Raw genomic sequence first — 23,574 nt, forward strand, 5'->3', positions numbered from 1 at the left:
CTGTCCTTCCGATAAACTTTGTACCCCGGAATGATTGTGTCTCATTGATTGTCCCCACTTCACCAGGTTTCTGTGATGCCTATTATATCAATATTCTCCTTTAACACGAGGCACTCTAGTTCACCCATCCTATTATTTAGACTTCTAGCATTTGTGTACAAGCACTTTAAAAACATGTCACCGTTTATTTGTCCGCCCTTTTCTGATGTGTCAGATTCTTTTTTATGTGAATGTTTCTTGTCTGATCTGACCCCTACTTTATCCTCTTCCATCATCTCCTCCTGACTAAAACCTAGAGAATCTCTATCAATAGACTCTTCTCTAAGAGAAGTCTCTGTCCGATCCACGTGCTTCTCTGCAGCAATCGGCTTTCCCCCATCTCTTAGTTTAAAAACTGTTCTGCAACCTTTTTAATGTTAAGTGCCAGCAGTCTGTATAGGCTCCCCCATCCCAAAAGTTTCCCCAGTTCCTAATAAATCTAAACCCCTCCTCTCTACACCATCGTCTCATCTACACATTGAGACTCTGAAGCTCTGCCTGCCTACCTGGCCCTGCGTGTGGAACTGGAAGCATTTCTGAGAATGCCACCATAGAGGTCCTGGATTTCAATCTCTTTCCTAGCAGCCTAAATTTGGCCTCCAGGATGTCTCTCCTACCCTTCCCTATATCATTGGTACTTACATGAACCACGACCACTGGCTCCTCCCCAGCACTACACATAAGTCTATCTAGATGCCTCAAGAGATCCGCAACCTTCACACCAGGCAGGCAAGTCACCATACAGTTCTCCCGGTCATCACAAATCCTGCTATGTTTCTAATGATCGAATCTCCCATTATTACACCTGCCTTTTCCTAATGACTGGAGTTCCCTCCCCTGGAGAGGTAACCTGAGTGCGAGAGGATACCCCAACATCATCAGGAAGGAGGGTCCCAACCGGGGGTGGCTCCAGGTACCAGCGCACCAAGCGCATGCCTGGGTGGCAAGCCGCGGGGGGCGGCCTGCCGGTCGCCGTGAGGGCTGCAGTCAGGCTGCCTTCGGTGGCATGCCTGTGGGAGGTCCGCCGGTCCAGCGGCTTCGGCGGTGGGTATGCTGAAGGCGCGGGACTGGTAGACCTCCCGCAGGCATGCCGCTGAAAGCCGCCTGATTGCCGTACTTGGGGCGGCAAAATACATAGAGCTGCCCCTCGTCCCAACTATGGGAAGGATTCCCTCTGCTCCTGTTGACTGCTCTCCTTCCCTGAGCCTTTCATCCTCCTTAACAGCACAGGGGCTGTTTGACTGGAGGTGGGACAAATCTACAGTGTCCTGGAAAGCCTCATCAACATACCTCTCTGCCTCCCTTAACTCCTCCAGCTCTGCTATCCTGGCCTCCAAAGCCTGTACGCAGTCTCTGAGGGCCAGGAGCTCCTTGCACTGAATGCACATATACATCACCCGCCCACAGGGCCAGGTAATCATACATGCTACACTGAGTGCAATAAACAGGATAGCCCCCACTCTGCTGCTGGGCTTCTGCTTGCATTCTCTCCTACAGCTACCTAGGTTAATGATAGGGTTTTTGTTTAAATCAAGAAATTTTGATTATGGTTTAGTTTAAAGGTATTAAAGAATGGCAAGTGTACCTTGCCCCTTTCCCACTCCCCCTCCAAACTCCGTTAGTGGCCCCTGGTCACTTGCTCACTGCTTTATAAAGCCCTGGCCTTCCTGATAGCTCTGCCCCCCGACTAAGGCTCAGCCAATGAACAGAGGCTTCTAGATTTCAAACCTTGTTTAGAAGCTCACAGCTCCCAACTGCTGGCCACAGCACATGGTCCTTCAAACAAACAAACAAACAAACAAACAAACAAACAGACAAACACAAGCTCAGCACACAGCAAGTAACCCCCAAACACAAACACACACTACAGACAGCCACTTACCCCAAGGGTCCCATATTTGCTCCTCCTTCACCTGGAGAACTCCCTCTCGAAACTCCCCGTTAGCAGCCGCTGTTTGCAAAAGCACTGCCTCTCCTGCTGGGGATCAATCTCAGTGACTGACACACTTGGTGCCTTTGCTGTTTGGAAGATACCTACATACCTTTCAAGTGAAAGATCTGCCCTCTTTTAAAATCACATTTAAAAAAAATAGGAAGATTGTTTTGGCTCAGTATGACACTGCCCTGTCAATCTCCATAATCCCTGAGATTTTCATGGGAGAAGAGTAAGGCAGATACTGACAAGGCTCTAAATAAGAGGCATTCTAGAACTAACAGACAGCCTCCATCAAAGATTACCCCAGAGACTGACCACTTTAGAGACCTCAAGTGCCAGTACTGGGAGCTCTTCAGACTTTCAATTCGTCCAAAAAACCATGGTGTCAGAAACCAACCCAGGTAGGTTGGGAAGGGATGGTGTGTGTCCCTAGTCTCTGCCAGAAGCTGGGAATGGGTGACGGGATGGTTCACTTGATTCCTGTTCTGTCCATTCTCTCTGAAACACCTGGCATTGGCCACTGTCGGAAGTCAGGATACTGGGCTAGATGGACCTTTGGTCTGACCCAGTATGGCCATTCTTATGTACCATCTAAGCATAATTGCTTTATCAAAGTGCCCAAGCACTCTGGCTTTCAGACTACTTACAGACTCTTCAGTGTCAGTAACCAGATGGTATCCCAGAAGTCATCAGTGTTCTCAGTACCATTGTCATCTGTTAAACATGTATTGCTGAAACAGCACTCTCAGTACAAACGCCATCTTCTAAAATGGAACCACTGAAGCATTCAGCTCTCCAGGTACCGACACCAGCCGCTGTGGACCCTCGTATTACCTCGGCTTATGTATATCAGGTACCTCAGGAAGTTTGACACACCAAGGAATTGTATATATCTGATGTGATAGAATCTCTACTGTTAATGGATTCTGAACAACTAGGTCCCCAGACCTTATCTTTTCCTGATAGCACCTGATCTCCAGCACCCGATCTCCAACACCTACCTCACAGGACAGACAGCTGTCTTCACCATCATTGTCCGCCCCACCCTTGGACTATGTCGAGGATGATTCCTTAGATGCCCAGATTTTGGTACAGGGGTCTCCTGTCTATCATTAAAGGGACATTTTCCCTATCACTGTCCTTGGCAGAGAAATTCCTAGGAAAAACAATTTCATGCCCCTTCTCACTGGCATTACCAACATTGGATGCCCCCTCTTTTGCCTTATGGTCCACCTCAGGAGCCATACTGGGACACTTGGGCTGCCTATCATCAGTAGTTCTGAAGACCTAGCTCCTCTTGAGGAGATCACTGAAGGAGATATTCTCCTGCTACATCACTCCTTTCTCAACATCCCCAACCTCAGGAGGACTCTTTTGAGGAGCAAGAGATTGCAGCGGACAATGTGATGACTACTGCAGACTAATATTTCAGCATTGTTGCAAGATGAAGTGGTAATGCCTCTCCGCCGCACCTTCTCTTACTGACAGTTTTAAATAGTTTCAGTAACTGATGAAAAACATTGCTGACTCAATACAGATTCTGTTAAAGGAGATCCAGGAGTCACAACATAAACCGTTGGACATTTTGCATACATTTTGCTCTAGTTGTGTGGCTCTACCAGGGAACGATACCTTAGTGAATCCTGCTAAAACCATCTGGCAAATGCTTGCCACCACACCAGATGAAAATGGACCAATAAACGTATTAGGTTATGGTGAAAAATTTGGAATTTTTGTTTTCACACCCTGTGCCAAATTCTTTAGTTGTGGAGCATGTCAATGAACATGACAGATGACACCACACAAGGTCTATACCTTATGATAAAGACCAACAGCAATTCAACCAATTGCATCCCAAGAGCTATTCTTCAGCAACCCTGCAATTTTGGATTACAAATTACCAAGTGCTGATGATGAAATACAACCACACCCATTGTGAAAAATCCAATAATTTTATTGAGCACCTCCCTGCAGAACACTGTGACCAGGTCAAGTCCATAAAAGCTGAGCGTCAACTGTCTCCTAGCAAAAGCCTCATTGTGGGCTACAGTTGTCTGGGTTTCCTAGGGAGGTCCAAAATATTGTTAAAGACTTTCCTTTTGATGGATTTAAACTCTTTTCCAAGTCCACCAAAGAATCTCTCCATACTTTGAAGGATTCCAGGGCCACTCTCAGGTCCCTTGGCATATACATGCCTGCAAACAAAAGAAAATCTAGCAGGCCACAAATAGCACAGAGAGATCATCTGGTTCAGGTCTTTACATACAAAGGCCAACTGAACTATCAAAGAGGCCGCCGAGATCTCAAATGAAAAGATCACAACTGCTACCATGACCCATCTGTCCAAGTGATAATGTTGATGGTTTGGCCAAGGGTCCACAACATCCCCACCTCCAGAATCTTCAGCGGCACCATCCTGCTGACATCCCTCCCTTTGGAGACCATCTCTCCCATTTCCAACCTGCACAGGAGGAGATTATATTTTGCAGACCATCACATCTGGTTACTTCATTAATTTCACCTCCATCCTCCCTACCCACACCCTCATCCCCATCCCGTTTCAGGAGTCTATGTGGCTGGGGGGGCTATGCTCGGGGGGGGGGGGCTGTTTTTGATTCATTACTCTGATGCAGGATTTCCGTGCAAATTTATCATCTTGTATATGACAGGGCTAAATCGTGCACGTAGCTCGGGTCTCAACGTCGTGAAATGGCTACAAATGCAATAAAAAAACAGCTACTAAAAAGTTTAACAAACGGAGGGAAACGTCAAAGACGCTCCTCACCCGGGGCACCATTTGGTTTGTGGCTGGTCCCGAGCACCACGGGAGCCCCGGCCAGGCCAGCGCCACTGAGCTGCCCTACAGGCAGGCAGGGAGTCCCCATCACCCGGCTCCAGCCGCCCTGCGCCACCGCGGAGGCCTGGGGCGCCAGGCTGGGGTTGGGCGGGTCCGACCCGAGCAGCGTGTGGGGCCGGCGGGCGCCCCCTGGGCAGCCCGGCCGTGCCTGGCCGCTTCCTTCCCGGGCTGGGCGCTGCCGGGGCCCCGGGAACGGGCGGGGGCGGAGGCCGATCGCTGGGCCCGGTCCCGCGCTGGGCCTGGGCGGGGAAAAGCCGGGGCGGGGCGGCGCAAGCGCCTTGTTCGCGACCTCGGGACAGCGAGCGGCCTCCTGCGCTCAGTACTGCCCGGACCCGCCACCGCCGCTATGTTGTGCCGCCTGGCTGCCCGGGGCAGGTGAGGGCCCGCCCGGCGCGGGGGTCCTGGGGCGCCCGGCCAAGGCCACGGAGGGAGGCGTGGGAGCCGGGGGGGCGCAGGTGTCTCAATGTCAGTGTGACCTGCCCTCGGGGGCCGTCCAGGGGTCGGGTTATTAATCGAGTGTGTCTGCCCCGCCCCCACCTGCTCCTTACCCCTTTACCCTGCTCCCCCTTATGTCCCCTGCCCTGCCCCTCCCCCACCTGCTCCTTACCGTGTGACTCTGCTTCCCCCACCCCGTTATCCCCCCGCTCTGCCCCTCCCCCACCTGCTCCTTACCCTGTGACTCTACTTCCCCCACCCCGTTATCCCCTCGCTCTGCCCCTCCCCCACCTGCTCCTTACCCTGTGACTCTACTTCCCCCACCTCGTTATCCCCTTGCTCTGCCCCTCCCCCACCTGCTCCTTACCCCTTTACCCTGCTTCCCCCACCCTGTTATCCCCCCTGCTCTGCCCCTCCCCCACCTGCTCCTTACCCCATTACTCTGCTCCATGTACCCCATTATTCCCCTACTCTGCCCCCTGTACTCCAGCTGCCACCTTATTTCATTACTCCCACTCTTTTCCATCTTTCCCTATTACCTCCTAATCCCATTTGCTCCCTGCTCTGCTCCCCCCCCCCCATTACATCCCCCCCCCCGCCCCCCCCCCCCCCCATCTTAGCTGCCCTCCACTCTTCTCTTCTTACCCCATATCCCCCTGCCGTGGCACGGAACCAGACTAGTGGGCGGCCAGAGGTTTGTTCATGCAGTGATTTCCAGGCCCACTTCACTTCACTTCCCAGCATGGTGGGAAGTTCCCTGGCCTGGGGCCTTTGCCCCTCAGCTCAGATACCCTGGCTGGCAAGGCGCAGGGGAAGGGTTCGGTTTTGTTTTCTGGCTGTGGTTAGATTATCATTTTTAATTCTCAGCAGCTTCATCCTGCTCTGGGGCTGCAAATGCTTCTACAGCTGGGTGGGCTTCTTATGTGAGTAAATCTAAGTAAATGCTTAGGTTTTTCAGAGGCTTGAGCCCTTCATACTGCAAAGCCCCCAGGAACAGCTCTTGTTTCCTTTGTGTGAACTGTTTAGCATCAGAGAGCAAGGGTAGGTGAGATGATAGCTTTTATTGAACCAACTTCTGTTGGTGAAACAAGTTTTCAAACTTATCTAGAGCTCTTCTTCAGGTCCTCAAAAGCTTCTCTCTCACCCACAGAAGTTGGTCCAATACAGTACAAGATATTACCTCACCTACCTTGTGTCTCTAATGTCCTGGAACCAACATGACTACAACAACATTGTTTAGCATAAGGGAGCTGGATGTTGCCAACTCATAATTTTATCACTATTTGTGTTGTAGCTGGTGTTTTTCCTGAAGCCTTAGCTGTTGGAACCAAGAGATTGCACAAAAATCTTGGCTTTTGTTAAAAAAAGAGAGGTTTCAAGCTTCCATAGTTGCAGTGAAAAGGTTGCTTGGGGCTGCCAATACTGTTAATAACTTCTTTGTACGTCTGGACCTTAATTACATAGAGTAAAATTCTACCAATGTTACTCACATTGAGAAGTACCTTATGCCACAAGTAATCACAATGAAAGTAATGGGACAACTAGAGAAGTGTCACAGATTAGGGCAACTGCACCCCTGTTCCCCTCTTTGGGCCAGCAAGGCCACCCACGCTCAGGCATTCAGCTGACTAGCTGTTACCTCACTAGGGTGGAAATCTACTCTCCCTTCTGACTGGGGTATTTCCAGGCTGAGCAGTTCCCTGCCTTCATTGTGTTACTCCTAGCAAAGGCAGTTTAAACAGTCCTGCTTAGTTTCTCTTCAATGACATAACAGTGCAGTTGCTACGGTGTTAAGTTACCACACAGTTCTTCCTATGCAGGCCTATTTTTATTCTTGGGGTAAAAGCATGACAGAGAAAACACATTAAAAACAATAAAAGAACCAAGTTATCTGCTAGCCAGTGTACCGGAGATTTCCCCCCAGTTTTGGCCAGTGAGTCCTTCAGATTCCCAAGGAGGTCTCTTTTGTAATCACAAATTCATAGCAATTTCAGCTCTGAACTAGCACACTCATGAACAGTGGAGTTCATCTTTCATGCAGATTGGGGAGCAGGTAAATTGTAGACACTGGGACTCTTTTCCCAGGGCATAGCTTCAGAAGGATGGATTTAAGTTGGATAATTTGCATTCCTTTTACCCCCAGGTATTTCCTAGGTAATCCACTTTACGCGCATTGTCCCCAAATGTCCTTTGAAGTCCCTAACATTTCCCCCAAGTTTTACCTTGGTCTCCTAGAAAAGTTACAAACAATACTACAACAACACATAAACAATTACAGATTTTTAATACATTGGACCCCACAAGTATTAAATCTAATTCATTAAAGTTTAACTCCATTCAGTGAAGTTAAGATTAACTCCATAAGGTTTGTCCAAGATATTATCAGTCTGTCACAGTAAGAGACTAATCAGCATAAAAGTGGCAGGATCTGGCACATGAGACCATTGTGTAACTGTATTTGCTTTTTAAAAAATAATTTAATATTGAATGCTCAATAAGATGAGTGTATTTTTTTTTTTTTTTTTCAGGAGTCGCACTCAGCTGATTGCAGCTTTGGGATGTTCGGCCTCCAGGCAAAAACACACTCTTCCTGACTTGCCTTATGACTATGGTGCCCTGCAACCCCACATCACTGCAGAAATCATGCAGCTACACCACAGCAAACATCATGCTACTTATGTAAATAATCTGAATATTGCAGAGGAGAAATATAAAGAGGCATTGGCAAAAGGTATGTGTGGGCGCTGTTAACAGAAGGGAAGAAAGCTACTACAATCTTATCTTGTAGTTACTGCACGTGACTGGTAGTCAGGAGATATGGGTCTTATTCCTAGCTTTGCTACAGTCTTACTGTCATGACCTTAGAAAAATCACTTAACTAAGACACTTAACTGAGACACCTATAAAAGGGTGATACTAGAGTATCCGCCTTCCTCTCAGGCATGTTAGACTTAACTTATTAGTGGGCTCAAACTTAAGGTTTTCCACAAAACTCTATAGAAGTGCATAATATTAATAATACTTTAGATACATAGCAATATTACACATTTTTTGCTTGCCAAAGTAAACATATTTAAAAAGTTCTGCATTGGTTTCCTGTAATGTCAGTGCTGCATGTCTTCTATTTCAGAAAGTTGGCAGCAATAGTCTTATATACTCTTAGCACTGTTTTCAAATATGTTTCAGTTTAATTGTATTGAGAAGTTCATCTTACATCTTGTTCTGTCAGAGTACTGGACTGGTAAAAATGAGTGAACCTCCCTTTAGCCAGGCAGATCAATTTTTGTTGGTGCTGGTGACATGTTTCTAAAGAACACCTGATTTTTAAGATGTGTTCTGTGTAGAGAGTCACCTCTGCTACTATAGTTGGTTAACACTTTACAGGAATAGTTGGGAGCACTTTTACTGCTGTGCATAGAATCGGAGAAGTGCCAAGAAACTGGTGACAGACAACAGTGGGAAACCCACAGATGATGCAGCCAGCTACCGCCCCATCGCTCTCAACCACCAGCAAGCTCATGGAACAGGTGCTGCTCCACCATCTGTCTGATATTATCAAAGACATCCTCCCAGCAGACCAGGCAGGATTTCACTGGAAGAGGAACTGCTGTGACCAAGTAGCTTCACTTATTGGCCACATTGAGGCAGGATTCCATAGTAAGTTGAAGACAGGGATCACCCTTGTTGATCTGTCCTCGGCATACAACACTGTCTGGAAACAGGGCCTTCTCCTCAAATCTCCCGCATCATTCACTGCTGGCGAACAATCCACCTCTTGGCGGCAATGACTAGGGGCTGCTGCTTTTAAAGTACACATTAATAGCAGGATCAATAGACTAAGAACTCTTAACTTGGGCATCCCTCAGGACTCTGTCCTGGCCCCAATACTTTTTAATCTATATATCGGAGATATACCAGCGACGTAGTCAAGGAAATTATGTATGCGGATGACATTGCCCTAGCTGTTCAGCATACAAGCTTAACCTGAGATCTTAGCAGAATGGCTGATTATTTCCAATGCTGGAAACTTAGGCCTAACCCAAAAAACTCCATGGTAACTGCTTTCCATCTGAATAATAAAATGGCTAATACCAAACTTGATGTACAGGTCTGCGGTGAGAGTGTCAGACACGAGGTTAATCCAAAGTATTTCAGCATTACACTGGACCAGAGATTGACCTTTCAACAACACCTCAAGAACACCTGTGATAAAGTTAGGTCTCATGTTGCGCTTATCAGAAAATTGACTGGAACATCATGGGGCTTCAGTCCATGAAATTTACGAACCACAATAATTGTCTTGGTATATTCTGCAGCTGAATATTGTGCGCCAGTGTGGTCTCACAGCAGTCGCACTAAACTCCTTGACACTCAACTCAGTAATGGTACACGCATAATGTCAGATGCTCAAATCAACCCCAGTTGACTAGCTCCCAGTCCTGTTGCACATCTAGCCTCCACAGATTAGAAGAGCTGTTCAGACATCTCGCTTTCTTAACCATGTCAATGCAATCATGACAATCCCGCTGCACCATGACCTGCAGAATTTGCCAAAGATTAAAATCCCACAACCTTTTATGGAACTGTACCAAGACCCTTACATCCAACTTCAATGCTGAGGCTCAATGGAGAGTCACATGGAGCATTTTGACCGCTCAAAACAAACAGCTTGTTGATCCTGTTGAGGAACCACTGGATTTTGTTTTATGTGGGAAAGACTGGTGCAGATCGAATCACATCAGGACATCTTATGGGAGATGTGGACAAACCTCCTTTAAATGGAAAATGAGGCAAACACCTGTATGCAACTGTGGTCACCAGGCACAAATGATGGAGCACCTCATCTGAGTGTCTTCATCTTTTTTTTTTTTTGCCAGGGGCCTGAAGGTCATTCACCAGCTCACTGCTGCAGCATCATGCTGGCTGTCAAACTTAGATACAAATTTGTAGTCATTGTTACCTACCCAACCCATATGAAAGAAGACAACTTTACCCACTACTGTACAGTATCATTTGATGGTCATGTATCAACATGTGCGATTCATTTCCAAAAATAACTAGGTGATTTAGGTGTACTTTAAGGGTCAGTGGGATTTACGCACCTAAATCAGGGTATTTCTGAAAATCGCTTGGTACTTAACTAACTAGGTCATTCATTTCAAATCCATTTTCTTCAAATGCCATGTTATCTATAATACAAGTGTGAATTTAGTTCCCTCTTTTATCTGGATTAGACCATGCATTTTCCTTTCAGTAGTGGTCAGAGGAAAGCTTTGTTGCAGAGAAGAATTAGAGAAAATAGGATTAAGGAGGGAAAAGAACCAGACATACTGCTTATTGCACAAAAGCATAGTAATTAAAGAAATGCAGGATTGTTGTCTCCATTGGTGGCTCCCAGATAAGCAGATACCTGTCTGCAGCATTGTAAACTGTTCCTGATATGGTGTATTAATGGTACAGACCAAGTACTGCATTTAGATACGTACACACAGCTTCCACTGACTTCACATTGAATTGCATGTGTATATCAGAAGACAGGGTTTATCCCTTTTTAAAAAGTCTTTCAGATGTATTCTGTACACCCTGAATGTTCACTACTGTGTAGTGTTGTTTTTTGTTAACATACAGCAGTGTTAGTAAATAGTTGCTTGTACAGCTTTAAATGCCAATAAACTCAATACTTCCAGTAGCATGAATTTTGTCCTTCAGAGTTCAGTTTTGTAAACATTGCTAGGAAAGAGCAAAGTCTCCATTTTTGTCATCTAGTTTAAAAATAACCCCCCAACAACATAAGCAATATGCGAAAGCATGCCTTTCTGAGAATGAAAACTTAAATTAGAATGGAACTTCCTCATATTTAAAGAAAAATATCTTAGTAATGCATTTCAATATTGGACCACATACTGTAGTATTTTTAAAGCAGTGTTAATCTGTAGGTGTGTGCTATCTTGTACTCTGTTAATTAGTATTTTAAGTATAGCTCATGTAATGTATGTATGTTTGTTTATTTAGAGAACATTGCTTTTCAGAGTTTTTTGTACTCATTTGAAAAAATATTAAATTAACAAGGTACCCAAAATGATTTACGGCCCAGTTCAGGAAAGTGGTTAAATGCATGCTGCTTGCTTTCCTGAACTGGGTCATTACTTCAGAAAATAAGAATATTTTTACTTCTATAAATTTAATATTTTTTCCAATTTAGACCCTGATTCTATAACTCGTCCCTCACAATTTCAGGGATTTGCCAGTTGCAGGATCAGATCCTTGGACAACTAATTCTTTAGGGTGTACACCATGTCTTCATATGCAGTTATACAATGTCTTCCAAATGGAGGTCTGTGGTTATTAACTGCAGTTATATAGTGACTTGCCTCTGGCTTATAGTACATTCATTTTTTGCTTCTCACACAGTAACATGTAGCACTGTTAGTGGGTTGTAAAATCAGCGTAATGATAGTCTATCAAGTGGCTGTTTGGGTTTTGATCTTGGTGTTCTAAACAGGATTTTGAATAGCTAGGGTGAGGAAAATGTGGACTGAACTTCCAGTGCCCCTGTGTACAACTGTGGCTTTTCAGGCTTTGTCGTCACCCAGGGAAAAAAGGAGTGTTCTTACCTTAGGTTAGTTAACATGTGATAACCAACATGAAGTAAAATTCTAGTGAAGACAAAGCACATATTATGTGTAAAGATGTCAGAGAGCTATGTTAAAACAGTTTTGTGTAGAATATGATTTACAGTGGTGAGCACAAATGCCACAAACTTACTTTTTCACAAATTGTAATAACCTGTTACAGCACTATACTATAGTAAAGCTTTTATCTTGTTACGAACAGGGCTTACTTTATTCATCCCTGTGGCAACATTTTCTTCCACTTAATTCTGTTGATCTTATGTGTCTTCAGGTGATGTTACAGCTCAGGTGTCTCTTCAGCCTGCACTAAAGTTCAATGGTGGGGGTCACATCAACCACACCATCTTCTGGACAAACCTTTCTCCTAACGGGGGAGGAGAGCCTCAAGGTTAGTACTCATTCTTGATGGCTTACTGATATGTCAACATTAACAAATAGAATTAATTGTGGCAAACTGTGGCCTGTAAAGAAATCTATTGTATTTAGTTTGTCACTTAAAAGCTAAAAGATTTGAAAAATTAAGATCCTTCAAAATCGTCAGTCTTCTAGTATGTCTGCTCAGCACCTAACGTAATGGGGCCCCGATCCTGATCGAGACCCTTAGGGGCTCTTGTAATACAAATAATTAATATTCTAATTTTTTGCATACACTCTAAAATAGAGCTTTACTGAGCATGAGACTAGACTTTTATTAAAGACAGACTTGGTTACATAGGTAGCTATATATTTGTTCACAGTATAAAAGCTGCCATTATTATGATGATGCCATTGTAAAATTCATTAACCTTTTATTTTATTGATTGACTATGGAGTAATAAATTAGCCACCCGAAACTGTGATAATGCAATAAAAGTTTTCAAGACCTAGATTAGTGTTAAATGCACTGCAATCCAGGGAAAGAAAAAACTCACTGGTAACAAAAATCCACCATTCCAGGAGTTGGATCGGGCTGTCATTGACCTGACTCATTAGCTTTAAGGCTTTAAAAGACCTCATGGAAGACGTATAGTTTTAAAGAAGTACAGTGTAGAGGTGTGATGGACCAGTGGTTCTCAACCTTTCCAGACTACTGTACTTCTTTTGGGAGTCTGAAGCCCGATCCCTGCTGCCCAAGGCAGAAGCATGTAACTTAGCTTTGCAGGGCCCCCTGTGATGTGGGGCCCCAGGTAGTTGCCCTGCTTGCCACCCCCCAATGCCGGCCCTGGACTTGTAACCCCCTAAACCCATCCTGCGACTCAGGATAAGAAACACTTCTCTAGATGAGTTGACATACCCCCTGGAAGACTTCTGTGTACCCCTAGAGGTACACATACCCTGGTTGAGAATCACTGTGCTATAGACCACGACAGGGAGGCAGTTAAAGATATTGGGGACCATGTAGAAAAGAACTGGAGAAGGACATGAAGGAGGCTTTAGACGAAGGTGATTCTCCCCCAGCCCTCCAAAAAAATTAACAATTTTGTTTTTATGTAAAATCAGAAAGTGTTTTGAGTGGAGGTGTCAGTTCTTTCAATCTCTGGGATTCAGGATAGTACATAACTACTTCAGTTTTGCTCTGGTAGAAACTAGGCATTTGTTGCTATGAAGTAGTTAAGGTTAAGATTCTATCACGGGTATTTTTAGTAAAAGTCAGGGACAGGTCATGGGCAATAAACAAAAATTCCTGGAAAGCTGTGACCTGTCCCTGACTTTTACTAAGAATACCCTGAGAGGGGTATATGGTGGGGGAAAGGGGGGACTAACAGTCAGAGTGCTGCTGGGAGCTGACCTCTGGCAGCTGCTCTAGCCCCACCACTGCTGCTGCTCTAGCCCCAGCCCCAATCCTGGCTGCTGCTTCAGCTCTGGAGCTGCTGCTCTGGTGGCCCTGGGGCTGACAGCTGCATCAACCCTACCACTGCGGAAGAAGTTATGGAGGTCCTGGAAAGTCATGGAATCTGCAACCTCCATGACAGAATAGTCTCATTAGCCTATATATATGTTGTAGTTTAACATCATAACCGCTCATTAAAATTGTAGCTTCATAATTCAATGTTTACTAGTTCTTCTTTGTCTTCAAACTACCAAAAAAAAAAAAAAAAAATAGAAACTTCAGAATTTCCACTATGGAATTAAGAAACAGGAAGGGGGAGTAAATGTCACTGCAGCTAAGCTTGAATAATACAGTTCAGGCTCACTTGTGTACAAGAACTTTGTGAAATACTTTAGACTAAAGTCTGCCTTAGTTTTGCTTCCCCTTATCTTGTACTCTTTGCAGCTTCCTCGGTTAGAAATGATTAGAATATGCTTTCCTGGAAGTTTAAGCAAAGACCTAGCAATGCTGCATTAAAGCCTATATGTACAGCACTATAAGAGTTCATGCTCCTCTTCAGGTACAGAAGATGCATCATTTGCTTAAAGAGCCTACAACTGAAGTTAGACAAAGAGGCTAGGGAAGAGAGTTGGTCATGACAAAACTATAACTGGGTTCAAAAAAGAATTAGATAAGTTCATGGAGGACAGGTCCATCAATGGCTGTTATCCAGGATAGTCAGGGACACAATTCCATCCTTTGGGTGTCCCTAAACCTCTGAGTGCTGGAAGCTGGGACTGGACGACAGGGGATTGATCACTCAGTAAATTGCCCTGTTCTGTTCATTCCTTCCAGAACATCTGATATCTACCAGTGTCAGAAGACAGGGTACTGGGCTTGATGGGCCGTTGGTCTGACCCAGTATGGCTGTTATGTTAGTTACAGAGGGTTTATAATACAACTGCTCCAATACTACCTTACAATATGGGATACAGATGATAGTGATATTAATGCATGCTGCAGCTCAAACATTCAGTAAAGTCTAAACACGTTCTTATAATTCTAATGCAATGCCTATTTTAACAATACCGTGGGTAAGCCAGCCTGATTCAGCTATGTATTTGTCAGTATTCAATTGAGGTGTGGGGACCTTGGCGTGAGCTGGCACCTGGTCATCAGTGAGCGTCAGAGGTGCAATCTGTGGGAAAGTTTATACGGATACTTGTCTCGCATACTGTCAAGTCAGACTATCTAGCACTCTTCAAATAATACCCCCCCCCACCCATTCATCCTGCTGCCTGTCTGTCTGACAAACACATAAGCTCCTTAGTATTATAAATATTGGATAAGAGCATGGTAGTACCTTTACGTTGATTATTCAACTGGAGATTTTTTTTTCCTTTTTGCTTTCCTTTTAAATTGCAGTATCTGTATGAAATACTAATGCATAAGATCTATTAAGAATTACTTCTTTTTCCTTTCTCAGAAAAAATGAGGAGGGGGAAGCCAACTGCCTCTGCCTCTCTCTGACTTCAAAAATAAATCTTGATATCAGCTGGAAAATAGTGTAAAGTGTGTGGTGTGTATGTTGTTGTGTTTTTTTTTTTTTTAAATAAACATTTAAGGGGAACTGATGGAAGCCATCAAGCGTGACTTTGGCTCCTTTGGAAACTTCAAGGAGAAGCTGACGGCAGTATCGGTTGGTGTTCAAGGTTCAGGATGGGGGTGGCTTGGTTTTAACCAGGACCAAGGCCGTCTGCAGGTCACTGCTTGTTACAATCAAGACCCTCTGCAAGGAACAACAGGTTAGTTTTGTTTTTAAATTATCTTTGAAAGAAAACCCAAACTGTTATGTATATTTATGAGGAAAGTAGCTGTAGTGGCAGCTTGAAAGGGCTATTTAATACATCCATCTTTTTATTTCTAAGTAAATATGGCTAGAGAGAGACTGCATGTGACTTTATCTTTATTAAAAATGATGAAAAGTAGTAATATCCTTTTTAAACCTAACACTTGTGAAGAACAGCTTATACATTTTGGAGAATGTATGGGGGAGGAGGTTTTAAAATCTTAGCTTCGGTGGACAGGGAGAGGAGGAAGATGGATGAATTTTCAGCTGTACAGGGACTTCAGCTTTCATGGATGATGGGAGGGTTGCTCATATGGTTTCTTCTTTGGAGAAAGTAATTTAAAGAGGCATCAACTTAAAAATTGCCTTCATTTGAACACTTTTTGCCTCTCTTTGCAAACAACACTTAATATCACCTAGAAGTGGAAGATTAAACTGGTTTGTTTGTTTGTTTGTTTGTTTGTTCTGTGTGTTTGACAGCACTTTGTGTATAATTAATTTTCCCCTGTGTGTAGGCTTTTCTCTCAACAGAGGGGAGAGAAACCTCTTCTCTTTTTACAATCACACCATTTTTATTTTTAAACATGCTGACGTTGACAGGGCACACTGGGACATATGTTAAAACCTGAAATTACACTTACCTTTGAATCACTACAACTAGGGGAGGTGTATGCTAATGACAGATACCGTATATACTCGTTCATTAGCCCATTCGTTTATAAGCCGACCCCCCCCCCCCCCCCCCCCCCCAAGATGGATAAGTAAAGATAACAAAAACTGTATGACCCTTTCATAAGCCGAACCTATATTTCAGGGGTTGGAAAACTTTGGCTCCCAGCCTGTCAGGGTAAGCCGCTGGCAGGTTGGGACGTTTTGTTGGCATGGAGCCCCTCAGCTCCCTGTGGCCACAGTTTGCTTGTGCCACTTCCCACAGCTCCCATTGGCTGGGAACGGCGAACCGCGGCCACAGGGAGCTGAGGGGCTCCATGCCTGCAGGCGCTCCAGGTAAACAAAATGACAATGTATTAGATTTTCAATTCAGTGATTCCACAGAGCAGGGATTGGCAACCTTTGGCACGCGGCTTGCCAAGATAAGCACCCTGGCGGGTTTGTTTACCTGCCGCGTCCTCAGGTTCCGCCAATTGCGGCTCCCAGTGGGCACAGTTTGCCGCTCCAGGCCAATGGGGGTGGCGGGAAGTGGCGGCTAGCAAATCCCTCGGCCAGCGCCGCTTCCCGCAGCCCCCGTTGGCCTGGAGTGACAAACCGCAGCCAATGGGAGCCGCAATCGGCCAAACCTACGGATGTGGCAGGTAAACAAACTGGCCCGGCCTGCCAGGGTGCTTACCCTGGCGAGTCATGTGCCAAAGGTTACCGATCCCTGCCATAGAGTTTAAAATCATCGAATTTTGGTGTAGACCCGGTTATAAGCCAACCCCCGCTCTTTGATGCGTCACTTTTTTACCAAAAATATTCAGCTTATGAACGAATATATACGGTATATTGTCAACCAGAGATGGCTCTTAAAGATTTCTCAGCCAGGGATAAGCCAACAGCAAAATGTTGGACCTGACCCCTTTTAAAAGATATCTGATTTGCCATGTGTGGGTTTTATTTGATTCTATGCTGTGATGGTAGCAGTTGAGCCAGTTGGATTCAGACTGCACTGCTGAGGGAAGATACCACAGTACATCTAACAAGGTGCATAATTTTTGATGGTTTCTCTTATTGTCGGTCTTTCCCTCCAATCCCAGTGCAAAAACTCTGCAAACTTCCGCCATGGCTCTGGAGAGAGAACAAACCACACATGACAGTTGTTAATCACATCAGTTAATGGACTTTTGGAAGGCACTCAGATACTGTGGAGTTGAGGGCCATACAAGAACCTATGTAGAACAGAATACAGGGGATGAACTGAATCTCTGTGGATTAGCAGCTGCAAAGACAGTTTAGCTGGATTCAGTTGCAATTCCTTGTTGGGGTTTCCTAATCCTTAATCTCTCAAAAACAAGGATATATGTAACTAAATCAGGTGTTTAATGAATGTATTTTGTGCCTTAAAACATATTAGAGTGGAATGTTACATAAGCACAGTTTCTAGAAGTATGATTATTGTTGCACCACAGTAGAGTATTTTGCAGTAAGAGTGTTCCTTAAGGCAGTTTTTCCAGTTGAAAACTTTATTTTTAGAACTCAATCGTGCTCTCAGGATTGGGTGTTTTCATAGCTGTGTATCATAAAATCAGCTACTGCACTTCCTTTTTTATGGGAAGCAGCTGTATAAGATCTAGCAATGTGCGCCTGTGTGTTGGAGGGTTCATTGTCATCTTTAAATGTTATGGAAATGAAGAATAAAATAGTTGGAAATATTCTGAAGTAGGGTTTTGAAGTTTTGAAATGTTTCTTATTCATAGACTCTCAAAGTTATTTTCTCTTTTCTAGGTCTTATTCCTCTGCTAGGAATTGATGTGTGGGAGCATGCTTATTATCTTCAGTATAAAAATGTTAGACCTGACTATCTAAAAGCTATCTGGAATGTGATCAGCTGGGAGAATGTATCTGCAAGATTCACAGCTTGCAAAAAATAAAGTGGAGGTCTCACACAGACTATTACAAGAGCACCAGTTCTACTCTGAAATAATTTTTGTAGTAGTGTGTTTACTGGCTTGTTAATGAGTCGATCCACTGCTGAAAACACTTTAATGCATCCAATGAAAACATTTGCAATCAAGCCAAGTGTCGAATTCTGTGAAAGGTATTTACCCATAGACTTAAAGCTTTAAACTCTTGTGCAACAAGTGGAAACAATTCTCTAATTCTTTGTAGGGATATAACTCTTTAACATTTAATTGTGGTTCTGCTGAAGTTTCCTGTAGTTGATAGCAGTAAACTTATGAATGTATCTAGTATTGTTCTTTACTACAGAAGGGAAAACCAAGCTAATCTACATCACAGTGGCTTTGTGAGGAATAGTTACATATGAAGCACTATAAAAGTGCTAATTATTAATAAATAACATACCAATACATCTCACAATACTTGCACAGATTGTTAGGGAAACTTTGTTTCCAGGAGCATTTAATGATTTCAAAGGCAAAAGTGATACTCAAAATAACTATTACAAGTTAAATATGCAGTGCCAGGGAGCTTCCTTTAGAAAGTGATAGTAGCAAACATTTGAAAAAAAAAAAAAAAAAAAAAAAGACTGCATTGAATGGGGAGTAGTGGGACACCTGATTCACTTGTGGTAAGGGGGTTTGTTATGCTCTTGAAGCTTCAGTGTATGAGTTTTGGTCCCTTTATTTAGGAGCCAGTGAAGACAGAAGTATTTTCCCACAGCTGCGCTCTGTTCCATATGGAAATATAATTGACAGCAAGTGATGATGATCCGATTACTGACTGTTTTCTGATGCTTATTGATCTAACTTAATTCCTTGTTGCACTTAAGTATTCAAGTAGAAATGTATGTACCTTATTTGTTGCCATAAATAAAAATAAAAAAATTCAATAACTGAATCCATAGTAATACAACTTAATCATAGTGAGTCCAGATACGTTTCCCTTCAGCTGCAGCACAAAGGGACCACCAAGCTACCTACATACAACAGGCATCACAACAAACTTCCTTGGACCTCTGAGGATGCGTGATGCAAGGCCAAGTGGGCATGCTATGCTTTATGTGCTCTGCATTTTTTTAATACAATACATGGGGTAATTGGCTTTAAAATCAATTAAAAATGCAATGTTTGTCCTCTACTATCTTGGTAAAATAAGCTTTTTTTTCCAAGGTATCTTTCTGAAAATAGATATGCTCTTATAACTCATAGTTCAGATAGAAAACGTAGTTTAGCAAGAAAATGCAATACTGGGAGTCAGGATGGATTGATTTTAAAGCAGCGATTTAAATCGTGGTTTAAATTACGAAGTCAAAAGCCTTGATTTAAACAATTGATTTTAATCATCTTTTTCAATTTGTACTTCAGTTTTTTTCCCTAAAAAAAGGTGCATTCTCGTGATATAACCACTGAAATGTTGACTTAAAATAAAAAGCCTTTTCACTAGGTTTGGTACATCCTTTTGCCATTTAGGAGAGTATGCTATAACTGTACATTAAGCAATTGTATAGCTTAATATTTTCAGATTCTTCTTCATTGTACACTTTTAGTGTGTTAGAAACCAGTGAACAATGTATTGCTTATTCACTACTATTGTGCCATATGTTTAAAAAATTGACCTCAAAAGAATGAAGGGGGGGGGGGGGGAGAAACACACATTTTATAGAAAAGCAGTCTTTAACTCCCAAGTTTTTGATAGAGGTTCATGGATTCAGTTTATTTTGTATTGAAATGGTTTAAGAGATTATAATTTTTGGCTTTAATATATTTTGTATTAAATTCAGATTTTATTTAAAACAGATTTATTTAAAAAACCCTCATTTAAATACAAAAATCTGGTTTAAATAAATTTTTAAAAATCTGATCTGTTTTTATCTGCTGTGTTGAGAGCAGAGTGAATTGCTCTCCCCTTCTGTGACTATATGAACATATGAGGCTTTAATATTACTGCTACAAAATTGAAATAGAAAAGCCATATTCTAAAGTTCCATTTAGTTTCTGAAATAAACTTAGTCTGCACATCAGAGCTGAATTTAACCTAAGTGTCCTAATGTAATTGTGTTCCCTAAACAATACATTTTTAGCAAATGAAACATATTACAAATATCTGGCAGTAAGTTGGCTGGGCAAAAATATATATAAAAGCAACATTTTTGCTATTGTCACTAGTTATGAGATTTTGTAAACTGTGAACTTAGGAAAAGTTAAATCAGAAAAATAAATGCCTTAGAGGACTGCTCAATGATTAATATTCACCTTAACAGCAAAAGAAAGTCATATGTTCTGATTATTATTATTTTTTTGGTAGTGTCCAAAGTTTGTGGGATGGGGAATTCATTGTGCAAGGTGCTGTACAATCACATATATAGCCAACTATTAGCCCAAAGGGCTTGCAGTCATGAGCTCATATTTGGTTCAGAGGCTGTAAGTATTTTTTAAAGAAAAAAATACCATCTTTTTTTTGACTCTACATGTAAATGGCTTTAAAAATAAATCTCCTGAAATATTCCCTTTTTCATAAGTCACTAGATAACTGTATTTGAAGGGCCGTGTAAAACAGTCTAGAAAAATCATCAAAGTTATTAGCCCAGGCACAATCTTCTGTCCAGCCTTTACCACAATAAAGAAATCTAATTTTACTTGTCAGTCAATAAATTACATCCCAGAGCAGTGCTTCCCACAGTTTCATAGAATATCAAAATTGGAAGGGACCTCAGGAGGTCAACTAGCCGAACCACCTGCTCAGAGCAGGACCAATCCCCAAATGGTCCCCACGTACCACCTTCTTAAACCGTTTTGCAGTGAGTTGCTGGAACATCAAGCTCATGTACAGTAAGCAGTACACAAACTGCAGTTTGAAACCCTGGCTCTAGGTGAAAGGGTGTGTAGAATATTACATGGCCATTAAGACAGCATGTGTTTTGTGATTCATGGTTTGTTTGGGTGTTTTGTTTTGTTTTAAACCCAGAAACATAAAGTGCTTTCTACTGTTCATTAGGACTTGTAGGTTTCACTTAAGTGGAAATTCTGCTGTATTTTTGATAAGGGCAATATTTCACAGAACTTAAGTTATCTGGCTCTTATTTAGAAAGACTGGCATAATATCCAGTGTGGAGCGTAATTGTGTCTGTACCAGTAAAATTAAGCAGTAGCAAAATGTGCAGTAAATGATACAACATTAAGAAAACCCATACACATGCAAGAAAACTGGTATCTAGTTCGTGGCTTTTGCAGAGCAAAATCTTAAGTTGTATTTTGCTTGTTTGAGGGGGGTCTGGTCCACACTGCAGAGTTGGATTCATGTAAGCCATCTTGCCTCAACCTATATTTGCATGTGTCTACACTCAGATTGTCTCCTGCCAATGTAAACACCCTGTTACATCGACACAGTAACATGTCCTCCCTGAAAGCATTGACTTGCGTTGGTGCACTGTTGACATAGTGGGAATGTAGACACTGCGTGACCTATGGTGACTCTAACAGTCCTCCAGCAGCTGTCTCACAAGGCCCGACACTGACTGCTCCGATCATAATTGTTAACACTGCTGCCTGGGGGTCATGGAGACTAGAAACCACACCCACCTTTAAAACCACGGTGTATTTTTGAAATGCCTTTTCCTGATTGCTGAGCCTGGTGATCACACCTAGCAACTCTCCTTTGTGGGCAACTGTGCAGCTCACCAGGCCACCTACCTGCTTTAAATGCCCTTCTGTCTGTAGTAGATAGGAGGTATTGGCTCTCCTGGGCCTGTGGGGAGTAGATTACACAGGGCATGTGGAAGAAGGGCTACAACAGGAATTAGCAGCAGTGTCATGTGAAAAGCAAAGGAATATCATAAGGCCAGGGAGGCCAACAGTTGATCTGGCACCAAGCTGTGAACCTGCCACTTTTACAGTGAGCTGCATGCCATCCTGGGCAGACATCTGCCAGCACCCCTCAGACACTGTGGAGCCCAAGTAATAGGCCCCTGCCATGAACAGCAAGGAGGATGGGGTATATGTAACTGAGGGTCCCAGCTATGCTGTGAGTGAGGACCTGTCTGCACTCTAGTCAGTCCTGGCAGCTCAGCACAGGGCCTGCTCCAGAGGAAGGAACCTCAGATAAGTGTGTGAGTGCATGTCCCATTAGAATGCTTAAATGTATAGATGGTGCCTAACCCCCGCTTAGCAAGACAAAGGTATTGACTTTTCTTTAATTTACTTGTACTAGAAGAGGTAGCAGTACAACAAACAGTGTTATCTGCTTTTCCTTCCCCTATAGGTTTAGGCTGGGGGGGGGGGGGGGGGGGGGGGGCACGTGGAGCAGTTTATGTACACACAGATGTCACTTGAATCCTGAGAGATCTCAATGAAACCTTCACAGAGGTATCCACAATCCGCTCCTGAAGGTTTCTGGGTTGGCAGCCTCATTTCTTCCTCTGTCATAGGACACTTTTTCACCCCAGTATGTAATGTCTCTGGCAAGCACCACTGCAGTAAATCAGCGCTGAACTGAACTACAGGGCTCTCCCAGGAACCACAGCGGCAAAAGAAGCAGAACGTGGGAGCGCTGCTCCCAGGAGCCAGTGCCCTGCACTGGCATCTTCTCTGGCACAGCTTTACTGGTACTGCCCCCAGCCCTGTGTCTCAGGCGGGGCTGTACAGACCCCAGGAGACACAGCTGTGTGGAAGGGCTGGGGGCAGTACAGCTACACTAGAGGAGCTGCTGGCCTGGGGCTGCCCTCCTTTTGCCTGAAATTGGTATCCAGCACAGCGGGAGGACAGAGCCCCCGTCCCACAGATAACATGGGATGGGAAGAGCATGGGGGCCTGGGGTGGGGAGGAGTCATGTGGGGAGGTCACGTGCCCCCTTGAGCTGGTGCCCCCCTTTGTGTCCCTCCCCTAAGTCACCCATGTGTGCTGTGTGCTACAGAGCTGAAGTGTCAATAAGCATATCTTGTTTAAAACTTCAGGGGAACAAGGGAAGGGAGTTCTGAATGTAGCTTTGCTTTTTTTGTGACTATAAATACAATACTTCTGTTTTATCTGTGCTTGCTGCCATTGTGGCCTTGAGCCATCCCCTGTCCACATCTGTGGAATGCCTGACTGTGATGAGTAGGAAGAAGAGAACTCTGGCGGTTCTCTGAGATCCTGCAAGCCAGTGCTGCATCGGACTGTGAACAAAGGGCCTGGAGGGTGAATATTTCAAACAGCCTGGAGAGGGCAAAAGCAGATAGGAGAAAATCCCAGCAGGAAGAGGAGAGGGAGATGCACCAGGACACAATGGGGCTTCTCTGGCAGCAAACAGGTGCTGCAGGCACTAGTTGATTTAAAGGTTCAACATGCTCAGGATCGCCTCCCTTTGGAGGCACTGGAGACCTCCATTTTACCACCTCCTTGCATCCCCCAATATTCAACATGTTGTTAGGGGCTGCATCTCTACCCC

General features: G+C 43.8%; 1 protein-coding gene across 2 annotated transcripts; it reads left to right on the plus strand.

Moving 5' to 3' along the window:
• The first annotated feature begins 5,054 nt into the window (after nt 1-5,054).
• On the plus strand, nt 5,055-19,050 carry SOD2 (superoxide dismutase 2). 2 transcript variants are annotated; one of them, XR_004645083.1, is made up of 6 exons: nt 5,055-5,207; nt 7,796-7,998; nt 12,171-12,287; nt 15,314-15,493; nt 17,977-18,289; nt 18,842-19,050. XR_004645083.1 is itself a non-coding variant. In XM_034765292.1 (5 exons), the coding sequence occupies exons 1-5, from the start codon at nt 5,179-5,181 to the stop codon at nt 18,120-18,122; spliced, it is 675 nt and encodes a 224-aa protein (XP_034621183.1). In that variant the 5' UTR covers nt 5,055-5,178; the 3' UTR covers nt 18,123-19,050. The 2 variants fall into 2 exon arrangements, 1 of the variants encoding a protein (XP_034621183.1); XM_034765292.1 differs by having other exon boundaries at nt 17,977-19,050.
• Nucleotides 19,051-23,574: the final 4,524 nt, after the last annotated feature.

The sequence above is a fragment of the Trachemys scripta genome, chromosome 3, assembly GCF_013100865.1.
Source record: "Trachemys scripta elegans isolate TJP31775 chromosome 3, CAS_Tse_1.0, whole genome shotgun sequence".
Taxonomy (NCBI): Eukaryota; Metazoa; Chordata; order Testudines; family Emydidae; genus Trachemys; species Trachemys scripta.